General features: G+C 42.6%; 1 protein-coding gene across 3 annotated transcripts; it reads right to left on the reverse strand.

Annotated features, from left to right (window-relative positions):
* Positions 1-1,389: 1,389 nt before the first annotated feature.
* Positions 1,390-10,907, reverse strand: LOC103802444 (chromosome unknown open reading frame, human C11orf54). Of its 3 annotated transcripts, XM_009074913.1 has the most exons (8): positions 10,780-10,907; positions 8,624-8,722; positions 7,652-7,725; positions 6,645-6,746; positions 5,524-5,700; positions 4,636-4,785; positions 3,963-4,079; positions 1,390-1,563 (listed from the first exon to the last, which is right to left on the reverse strand). In XM_009074913.1, exons 1-8 carry the CDS (start codon positions 10,835-10,837, stop codon positions 1,390-1,392), a joined length of 951 nt encoding a protein of 316 aa, XP_009073161.1. In that variant the 5' UTR covers positions 10,838-10,907. The 3 variants fall into 3 exon arrangements, with proteins under 3 accessions (XP_009073161.1, XP_009073163.1, XP_009073162.1); XM_009074915.1 differs by lacking the exon at positions 5,524-5,700 and having other exon boundaries at positions 10,780-10,837; XM_009074914.1 differs by lacking the exon at positions 4,636-4,785 and having other exon boundaries at positions 10,780-10,837.
* Positions 10,908-11,498: the final 591 nt, after the last annotated feature.

The raw sequence follows: 11,498 nt of genomic DNA on the forward strand, positions 1-11,498 counted from the left end.
ATGATCGGCCCTAGACGGAAACGCTCCGGAAGGGACGGGAGCGGCTCCCAACGGAAACGCTCGGGAGTCATGGAATCACAGGATCAACCTGGTTGGAAGAGACCTCAAGCATCATCGAGTCCAACCCTACCGTGGTTACTAGACCACGGCACTAAGTGCCATGTTCAGTCTCATCTTGAAAACCTCCAGGGATGGTGCATCCACCACCTCCTTGGGCAGCACATTCCAATGCCTGATCACTCTCTCTGTAAAAAACCTCTTCCTAATATCCAACCTAACCCTCCCCTGGCAGAGCTTGAGTCTGTGCCCTCTTGTCCTGCTGCTGGTTGGGGAGAAGAGACCAACCCCACCTGACTACAACCTCCTTTCAGGCAGTTGTAGAGGGTGATAAGGGCTCCCAACCCCAGCTCCCTCAGCCTCTCCTCATAGCACTTCACCAGGCTCATTGCTCTTCTCTGGACCTGCTCCAGCACCTCAATATCCTTCCTGAACTGAGGGGTCCAGAACTGCACACAGTACTCATGGTGTGGCCACACCAGCACCGAGTCCAGGGGCAGAATCACCTCCCTGGTCCTGCTGACCACACTGTTCCTGATCCAGGCCAGTATGCCATTGGCCTTCCTGGCCTCCTGAGCACACTGCTGGCTCATGTTCAGGAGGGGATAGGTTCTCACCGGAGGCGCTCTGGAAGGGGCGGTAGGATTATCACTGTTCAGAGCTGCTGCAGTGTTCGTGCACAGAGTTGTTTTCGACCAGAAGCTTAAATGAGCGTTCCTAAACATAATTTGAGGTTGTAGCCAGGTTGGGATTAGCCTCTTCTCCCAGGTAATAAGTGACACGACAAGAGGACATAGTCTTAAGCTGCGTCAGATGAAGTTCAGGTTGGACATTAGGAACTACTATCTTTACAGAAAGAAATTGATTAGACATTGGAAGGGGCTGCCCAGGGAGGTGGTGGAGTCATCATCCCTGGAGATGCTTAAGGAAGAACTGGACGTGGCACTTAGTGCCACAGTCTAATTGACATGGTGGTGTTTGGTCATAGGTTAGACTCAGTGATCTCAGAGGTCTTTTCCAACCTTAGTGATTCTGAGGTAATTTCACCTCTGGTTCCCCACCATCAGCTATGATGAGCAGAAAGCTTAGCCAAACAGCAGTAAGATACACACTATAGCAATGAAATCACCATTTGAATCCAGCCATAACAATTCCAATGACACGCACGCTCTGAGTCCCTCCTTTTGACACAATGAAGGCAGCAGTGGCTTACTGCTCTCATATTTATTCTGACATCTGATAAATGTGCATGATTAAAAGTGTTACAAAAATCAGTGTTTGTACTTTAGAAAGATTAAATTGCTCTGCCTCCAGCGCAGCCTCCTGACGAGCTCAGTCTCTCCCTACGTGGTGTGTCTCCTGGGGCCGGTCGATGCGGAAGAGCAGCTCGGCAGGAAGGAAGTACCCCAGGTACTGCACACTGTCAGGGCTGGTGTCCTGGTGGTAGTGCCCTCCTTCCCCGTGGTGGCTGAAACAGTGGGTGTGCTCCACGCGCAGGTCGAAGCCCTGTCGACAGAGAAAGGCCTGTCAACATGTCTTCGCAGAAAAGTCATGGGATTGTCCTCGATGTGTATTTCCACACATCTCAGAGCCTGCTCCAAACATTAAGCAGTGGAAACTTGCAGGATGCGTGTCCAACCAATAAGACAACAGAAAAGGAGTCAACACAAGGCTTTACCATAGCACATCAGAGAGAAAAGAGTTTAGAAACCCTGACAGCCCTCAATTTCTGGTGTCAATCTCGCTGAGATTTCCTTGTTGTTTTGAGTTTTTTCCCCACCTTTCTTTCCACTGGGATTAAATAAAGCAGCCACACCAAGGAACCCCTACTGGCAATCAAACCCCCTTTGCACTCAATTGCCACAGATCCGTGCAATGTCTAGAGAAGGTTGCATGGAGACCTCATAGCAGCCTATCAGAATCTGAAGGGGCTACAAGGGAGCCAAAGAGGGACTCATTGTTAGGAACTGCAGTGATAGGACAAGGGGCAACAGGTACAAATTGAAGGAGAGGAAATTTAGGCTAGGTATTAGGAAAAAGATTTTTACTGTGAGGGTTGTGAGACACTGGAACAGGTTGCCCAGGGAGGCAGTGGCTGCCCCAACCCTAGCAGTGTTCAAGGCCAGGCTGGATGAGGCCTTGAGCAATCTGGTCTAGTGGGGAGGTGTCCCTGCCCATGGCAGGGGGTGGTGGGACTAGATGATCTGTAAGCTCCACTCCAACCCCTAAAATTCTATGATTCTATGATGAAGGGACCATCTCTACTCCAATTCTGAGAGCCAGCTTTGAAAAATATGGGATGAACAATGAATAAAATAACAACTAGCATACTAAACCATAAGATCACCCCCACCACTTTTATATACCACAGAATCATAGAATGGGTTTGGTGGAACAAACCTTGAGAGATCATCTATTCTAATCCCACTGCCATGGGCAGGGATGCCACTCACTAAGATCAGGTTGTTCAGGATTTCATCCAACCTGGCCTTGAACACTTCCAGGGATGGGGCAACCACAGCTTCTCTGAGCAACCTTTTCCAGTGTCTCTCCACCCTCAGCCTAAAAGATTTCTTCCTTATATCCTATCTAAATCTGTTCTCTTTCAATTTAAAACCCTTGCCCCTTCTCTTGTCACCATCTGCCTTGGTAAAAAATATTCTCTCCATCTTTCCTAAAAACCTTAAGTACTAGAAGGCTGCAATAAGGTCTTCCTGGAGCCTTCTCTTCTCCATGCTGAATAACCCCAACTCTATCAGCCTGTCTTCATAGGAGAGATGCCCCAGCCCTCTGAACATTTTCATGGGCCTCCTCTGGACCCACTCTAAGAGGTCCACATGTTTCTTGAGGCCCCAGAGCTACACCCAGCACACCAGATGGGATCTCACGAGGGAGAGAATCACCCCCCTTGACCTGGCCATGCTTAGTTTGATGCAGTCCATGATACAATTGGATTTGCTGTGCTGCAAGAGGATACTGATGAATAGATGCTATGGCATTTGAATGCCATCTTGTACTGCCCTCTATTAGTGGCACTCACACACTTCCAAAACCATAGGCTGAGCCAGGTGCTGTTGAGCTTGCAGTGGATACAGATGAGACTTATCCCAGCTGCATCCACTGCACAAGTTGCATTGGTTCGGAATGGAGCAGCTGTTGATGGCTGCTTTCAAAATATGGATCAGTTGATTCTGGGAAGATGCACACAATTTAGCCTTAGGCCACAGGCTGCCACATAATGACACAATAAAGTCACACCCTTGAACATATCTAAGCTTTCAGTATGTCTCATTCAGCTCTGGAAAAATGTTTCTTCTATTACTTATGACTGCATTGTTATTTATAAAATAGCCATTTTCATCTATGCTTTCCTGGTTACTTTTAAATAGATGGTTTTCCTAATGATGAACATCTTAATCGGTTTTGAAACCAGATTGGTTTTCATCTTGAATTATTTGCTGTTGAGTTTAGTGCTTGTGAAACATGATAGATAACTTTCCAGCACAAGGTTTTGCAGACTTTAATTTGCATCAGCAATTACAAGACACATGCCTCACGTATTGCAACACAGCATTAGCAGAGAGAGTTCTTAGTGAAATGAACTACACGAGCACGAGGCTGAACCAGCTTCCATGCTCTTGGCATTTCTCCCGGTGTGGCCAGCAGTGAACGTAAACTGTGCTGTTGTGGTTTGGGATGCAAACACTTGCACACTTGTAATTGGAACTGAACAATTACGTTCAATCCACCATGAACAATCACTAAGTTTCAGATCAGACTGACCCAGCCTCAATTCAAACAAGTCACATACAAACATGTTCCTGTTCTTAAAGGGAAAATCACATCCAAGACAAGATTCATTACATGTCTCAGTTTATACTTAGAAATGAGAAAAAGAGACTCACTGGATCTCTGGAGACTATTACTGGCTGACAAATCAGTGGAGCCTTCATTTCAAAGAATTTGAGCCAGTTATTCACATCCTCATCAGTGTTCAGGGGACAGGCAGAAAATTCTGGAGGCTACAGCAAAAATAAAAGCTTTGTAAGTAAAAGGAAGACACTTGTATCAAGTTACTTTTTCTCTAGCAACTTTCCTTCACTTTCCTTCCTTCTTGACTTAAAGAAGCTCACCAGTGCCCATCGCTGTGTTTCTGCCAGACATAGAAGCGACCAGATTATTGCTTCTTTCATTGCACAGGTGGGAGAACCACTGAAGTGAGGATTCCCCTCCTCCTGGGACATTTTAGAAGCTCAGTTATATTAAAAAAAGTCTAATGCTCTTTATAAGTATTACCTCAGTTCACATATTTCATTTCATTTTACAATAGTTCTCCAGCTCTTTAGCTGCCTACGTATTTCAGAAGATGCTGGTATTAAGGCCAAGTAAAACAGCATCACTAGTTTTGTAACTGATTTCGCAATGTCAGCTCCTTGCTTTAATATAGTGTTTATCCTAATAGTTTATGCATACATTTAAAAATACAAAACAATGTCAAGGCACTAAGATGTTACACCCAGATTTATACTTCTGTTTTCAGGAGGACGAAGAAAGTTACACCAATTGAGAACAACGTACCATAATGTGAATCTTTGCTTTCCCCTTCTGAATGATAAATGTGCCACCCATCCCAACTGGCTTTTCTCCATAGTGTTTCTCTAAAGTTTGTCTTAGACAGGACACAAAGTTAAGTTCCCCAGTTCTTCCATTGGCTTTCACTTCAATGACCTGGAAAACAAAGTTAATTTATCACTCCTGTCTCCTGCTGCAACAGTCTGCAAAGGTCTGTGAAAGCTGTTCTGAAATTCTCCCAAGCTGATAGCCCAAGATTACTTTTTGAAAATGAGAGCTTCCCTGCAAGTGCTGCTCCACTTGTATCCTTCCAGTACCTGACCAACTCTCTTTTCCTGACTTTGTTCAATGCTAGCCTTGCCTGTGAGAGGTGCTGGGCAGAAAGAGATTTATTCATACATGAGACAGTGATATGAGCAACCCCTTTCTGTCCACCAGCTGGCTTACACTGTTATACAGAAACTCCTGGTAACAGAGGAGACTGCTCAGTTTCCATGGAGTAGTCAGGTTTTTGACTGCTTGGCCAACACCTCTTTCTGATGGCTCTGCCAGGGGAAACACTTCTAAAAATAGCTAGACAAGTGCCCACATTTACACAAGCACATTGCAAAACCATTACCTTAAATCACTGCTAGTTTGGACTAGATTTGGATGAATGATTTATGATGGAAAAGTTTTAGTAAGCTAATACTTATCCCTCAAAAATTCAAAGGCTTCTCTGTCTCCAATTCCTCCCCTTGTTCACAGGCATCAGTTCCTTACATTTGCATGTTTCTCTCGTGAAATTACTTCTTTACTATTATCACAGAAAACTGATAGGAGAACATTGAAACATAAGTTTCCCCTCAGTCATAAAGCTCTACAAACAAAGTCACCTTTGATCCAAGTACGTACCTTACCAGGTTGGCCCTCACTGGCATAAAGATTGGCCAACAGTCCAAACTCACAGTCAGTGTATTTACTGCTGTACTTCTCAAGCAGGCACCCTTTGTCTGCAGGATTTATCTGAGCAACGTAGCTCCCGTTTACTGCAGGCTTTTTTTCACTCTTAGTTTTAACAATAGGGATAAGCTGAGAAAAAGAACATGTAAGAGTAAGTCAAATAAGTCAATATGAACATGTAATCAGTCAAATGAACTGAATTCACATAGAAGCAACTTAAATCCTGGACCGTGATCCCAAGAAATAATCCCCTTCATCACACAGCTCTGTCTCTCAGAACGAGGTCCGTACTGGTAAGAAAAAATGCATTGTTATAAAATAATTGAAAAGTCCAGAAAGCAGATATACTTTTTCTGGACAGACAGATTTAATGTTAGATGATGATGAATGCTAGTGTTAAAAAAAAATAAAAGAAAGAAGTAAAAGAATATCTAAGACCTGCATGCAAGGACCGGAATTCTATGTAAAATGTTCTCAGTGTACAGTAACAACCACTATTACAGTGGCACAAATTTAATGCTGGGATGGGCTATCTCATCTGCCAATAAATCCATCAAAAAGAGATGGCAAGACCAGAGGTTTATGCCTGAAAAACCTCAGATTAACCAAGTTCTCCATAGGCAGTAGTTTTCATCTCGTGCCTCTCCTGCAGTTCAGCACGTTATTGTGGCATCTTTACAATGGTAAAACAAAGTCACCCAAGAGGGCAAAAGACAGGGAGTATTTCAAAGGCATTTACCAGTAAGTCTGAAAAGCATTTCTAAATCTTGGAATTAAAACCTCTGGTCAGGTCTTTGTCAACCACTTTCAAAAAAACATGTTTCTTGCACACTTCAAGGCAATCACATGCTTCCTGAAGAATTACCAGTTAAAAATTAATTTTTATTATCTCAGTAGTAAGCACCTCAGTGGACAGCCCTCATCTGAATTCCTTCTAATGTGTTTCATGTGCTTGTGGCATGAATGGCGTTTATTAAATATTTTGTTGCAAATGGGAAGTACCCAGCATGACACTGCTCTACTGTTATGATACTTCATGAATCCATTGAGAACCACCACACTTACTTACTGACCTCAGCGTTTACTCCAAGAACCTTAGATGAAACAGCTCCAGCTCCAAGAATGAAAGCTCCAGGCAGCTCTATATCTTTTGCAACCGTATTTAGATCATAAACCTGCAAAAGAGAAACAATCCTTCCATCCCTGGAAGTGTCTAACGCCAGGCTGGATGGGGTCCTAAGCAAGTGGGCAGCATCCCTGCCCATGGGGGTGAGGGGTTGGATGTAGATGATCTTTACTGTCACTTCCAAGCCAAACCTACGATTCTATGATTTTGGTGTGGTGCTCTGATCTGGAATTGTCACTCAGTTCACTGTAATCTCTGACAGCATTTAATGCAGAACACCCTCATTAATATTTTGGATAATTAAGCTGAACACAGTTTATGAACACAACATAACATTTAGTAGTAACAAATTTGGTAGATGTCGATTGTTTTCTGAAAGGTAGATTCTGCCTGTATGTCCCCTGATCATTTTACTCAAAGACTGAATTATTGTTCTTACTGAAATTTCTATTTGTGCAAAATCAAAAAATGGAAGGGAATGTCTATATAGAGACAGATTGGGTGAGGTGTCAGCAAGGCAGCACAATATTCTTGGAAAAGGAGGGTAATGCAAATCCAGTGTTGGCCTAAAAACACAGAGTCAGTTTTCACAAAGCAGCATGGCTGTCACTTGAACTTGCAGGCATGCAGTAAGCCATATATGACCATGTAGACAAGACCCTTGTTTATAGCTCCTTCCATGGCTCCTGTCACAGACAGTATGTTTTCAAAACTAATTTGTATTTGAGAGCAGGAAATGATGAACCATCAACAACACTACAACATGTAAGACTTTGTGACACAGTCTATGTTTAACATATGTCAGAATCAATCTCATAAACCACTGAAAAGTCTCTTTCATGAGTGGAATCTTATAGTATCTGGTAGTCCATAGTTTCGTTCATATTTCATTCAACAAGATGCTGCTTTTCTTTTGACAAATGTATTAAACCCTAGAGCTAAGGAAAAACTCACTTTTTCTTTCTGTACCAGAGGTATGAGGTAAGGGACACCTCCCACATCTGCTATCCTAGGCTTTCCACAGATTCCTAGAAGAATACAGTCAGTTAGATCAGTGAAATATCTTTTCTTACCAATCTTAAATGTGCATGCAGTCTAACCCACCAAAGAACTGGCTCAAACTTTGAGAACACTATTTCCCTAGCATACTTAGACAAAGTGTTGCACTACTGAGAAGTCTAAGCCCTAAAACAATTCACAATATGATTCAATGTCACACAACCTGTGTAAAATTAACATTCTCCAAGCACAAAACCCCTCCTACCAGGGTCAGCAACAACTTCCATTTGACAGTTCTCCCATAAGATATCCTCACCACACAATGGATATCTCCACTTGCAAAATCTCAGCAAAGCTGATGTCCAGATCTGAGGACAGTTCATCCCACTTATTTGGACATGTATTTTATGAAGGGATGAATCAACTTCTGGAGGTCTTTCTTTCACTACACTGATGCCAGAGGGAACTCAGATGATGCCTGTCTTCCAGACAGCTAATGTCAAAGAAGATGAATGAGTTTCACTTCACTGACATATTTGAATGGCAGGAATTTAAAAATTAATGGAAGTACAACTCCTTAGGTTCAGGTAGTGATTGGCATGGATCTAAAATATTTCTTCATCTGAAAGATGACAACTTAATTTCAAAACATTTTCAGTACACTAAATAAAGTTTGTGAAATAAGTGAGCATTGCAATCTCAGCTTAAGAAAGAAAAAAATATGACAAGTACTTAGTAATGACTTGTCCTTGTTCATATATCAACTAGGAAGCAAATCCAGAAATAAAATTTAGGTCTCATCTCATGCATATTCATTACCTGAAAAACAATTTAAGCTCTCCCAATGTCTTTAGAAGATCAAAACCAAGCAGGATCAGGTAGAAAGAACTGGGGAAGTCTTAATGGAAGACTGGAATGCTGGGTTACCTTTAGCAGGAAATTTGAAGGGTTCCTGAGTCAGATCAGGACAGTCAACAATAGAGACCTGAGCGTCAGCAAAGTTCTCTTTCAGCCCTTTCTGCAAAACTGTAATAAAGAATAATGGCAAAGTTATTGACAATGAAAAACTACCAAGAGTTTGAGAAGATTTCAGCAACAATAAATATATCTGTTTAGGTTTTATTTCAGCAAGATACATTGCTTATGCTTACCCTAAGAAACTCCATTGATTTAAACATCACTGTCTGTAGGCACTGGTTTCATGAGTCAGAGCACCAGAGAAGAGCACAGGTTTGTTCAGGCCATTGTTGGCTGACACATTCATTCATTTTAAGAACTTTAAAAACATTTTCACTAAAATACAACAACTGACTGCTCCTACTAGCAATGGGAGCAGCACAAAGTGAAGTAACATGGGTAAACGTCAACCACATTCAGCAGTGGGTTTGCTTCAGAGAGCGAACAGTTATAATCACAGTCAAACAAGATGGAAGCGCAAAGGAGGGAGCAGGTTTTAGCTGAACTGACAATCAGTTCTTTAAATATATCAGCTAGACTGTTTGCAATAGCTTGATTATATTCTCAAACTGTGTCTCTTGTCTGGAAATTTCTGCCATGACAGGATACTGCCTGTCCTCTTTATGTTCTTGTGGAGATTGTTCTGGCAAGTGCCACTGTCGGTACAGGACAGATAAGGAATGGTGCTGGTGATAATGCACCAAATCTAGAATTTTGGCTTTGCTTCATATCAATGTTTTTAGGCTCAGAACCGGCAAAGTCACTGAAACAATAGAGAGGATTACGACTGTGCTGTTTGGAAACAACATAACTGAGTGTGGGACTGCCTTCACATTGCTCCAAATACCGTGTTAAAAAGTCCAAGTTCTTTCATGCCTGGGGGTCTGCTTTGACAGATGTCTCAAACTAAAGAACAGAAAATCCATTCTGTGTCCTCAAATCAAGCAGTTCCTTATTTACTCAGAAGACTTCCCTGTGCCTTTGTTTTCTCCAGTTAGGATTTCAGCCATACCTTACTTCTTGGGAGCAGATTTACCAAGCTGTTGATCACAAGGGTCAGCAGAAGGTACTTGGCATATTTCTAAATACATCTCAGTACCTTCTGGTAAGTAGACAAGGACAATAGAAGGGCACTCTTCAAATTATACCCAAAAGCTGAACAGCAACAAAATCCACAGCTCACAGGAGCTCCTCAGAATAGACAGGGAGGAAAAGGAAAACTCTGCTCTGTGACACTTTTTTTTTCTGCTACTCTTTCAGGCTGCTCAGTTGCAAGTACATGGTGTTCTCTGCAGAGCTCACAGGTCTCTAGCAGCCCTGGCCTATTGTCCCAGTCTGACTAGGTGAGAAAAGCACTGAGAACCACTCAGGGTACTGCTAGGACCACACCTTCTCAAAGTATGGAAATACTAGACTGATAGAGGTTTGGGAAAGTGGCAGACAACTTGAGGCTCAATCTGAAGGAAAAAAATAACCTTTAGTACGTCTGCTGCAGGGGAGACACTGGCAGAAGGAATAATGTCTTTCCACTAGGACAAGGAAAGAAGGTCATAAGCAGCTGGTTTGGAACAAAATGTCTCCTCCATCCTCAATCATTCTCTTATTCGGAGCACATTTTGTGAAGGCTTTGGAAAGAAAAACTAAATAGCATGTTTCCTGCAGCCCTGTTCTAAGGCAATCACCAAAGGAGGAGCCAACTATGTCCAAGCAAGAGGATGTGCCATGCTACACTGCACCCTGTCAGATGTGTTTCAAGTAGTCCTGAAATATAAAGAAATACTGGAGGGCAGAGGAGCACAGATGATCCTCCATGTGTAAAGAAGTTTGGTCTGTAGTTGCCAAACTTTCACAACCCATGCACAAATCTGTTAATGCAGCAGACAGTTTTAAAGGGTTTGAGAGCCTGTCTGTGTGCTTAAATACCATGGGGGCTTGGGCGAGGAGTCACTGTTTGCTTTAAGAAAATAAGAGCATATCAAGAAATAGTGCTGTACTTTACACCTCAGAGTGCTAAGAGCAGGAACATTCTGCATGTACTAGCTGTAGAAAAGTTTTGGTATGAGCTTTAAGGTAAGTTTGAAGAATACGTTGTAAGTTTGCAAAAAGTTACACGCTGTATGACTTACCCCCAGCAAGCTCCTCCAGACTTGGAACATGAAAAGCAAACCTTTCGACTTTGGCCATTTCCTAATTGGTGCTGATCTCTTCAGGTAAGAAATTACAGTACAGCACGCTGCAGGAGCAACTGATCTGCCAACAAGGGTCATAGTTTAACAATTAAAACAGGCTCCTTTCAACACGCTAATTATTTTTCAATTTCACTCAAGCATACAAGGACAACAGTAGATCTGCCATCGAAGGAAAGGCTAAGGGCTTCAATAGCAATGTTAAATTTCTGAAGCACTTGGGAAGATGTGCCTGTCAGCCCCATAGCTGGCTCAGAGCATTTCATATGCTAGTTCTCAAGCTTACAGCTGGGTGTAGGCAAAACACACTGAATCTAGTACAAGGGACACTCCTATTTGGTTTTGAAAGAAAACTGGGCTTTTCTGAACACATTAGCTGCCTCCTCAGGTCTTCCCAACCTTATATGTTTACTTTTCCAGCATTGGCTATGGTGGACTTTCGACCCCAGCTGTGACATGGTCTCCAACTGATTCTGGGCATGTGCTTCCCTGTCCAGAGGGGAACAGGCTAGCACCAAAATAGAAGACAACAGCAGCAAGTTCTACAGTATAAGGCTCTGTATGGGTACAGAACCTGTAACAAAAAGCTTTGAACATAAGTTTAAAAACCCCTTCATAGATGAACTGTACTTCAGTCAGCCTTGCAACAGCAAAGTCAG

The sequence above is a fragment of the Acanthisitta chloris genome, unplaced genomic scaffold, assembly GCF_000695815.1.
Source record: "Acanthisitta chloris isolate BGI_N310 unplaced genomic scaffold, ASM69581v1 scaffold18065, whole genome shotgun sequence".
Taxonomy (NCBI): Eukaryota; Metazoa; Chordata; class Aves; order Passeriformes; family Acanthisittidae; genus Acanthisitta; species Acanthisitta chloris.

What these genes read in the sequence shown, in the direction of transcription:
- LOC103802444 (XM_009074913.1), bottom strand. Translation starts at nt 10,837, where the DNA reads ATGGCCAAAGTCGAAAGGTTTGCTTTTCATGTTCCAAGTCTGGAGGAG. An exon ending in CTCTGGTACAGAAAGAAAAA is followed by an intron (nt 6,747 to 7,651) that starts GTGAGTTTTTCC and finishes TCTCTTTTGCAG; the next exon opens with GTTTATGATCTAAATACGGT. An exon ending in GTGAGGGCCAACCTGGTAAG is followed by an intron (nt 4,786 to 5,523) that starts GTACGTACTTGG and finishes TTTGTTTTCCAG; the next exon opens with GTCATTGAAGTGAAAGCCAA.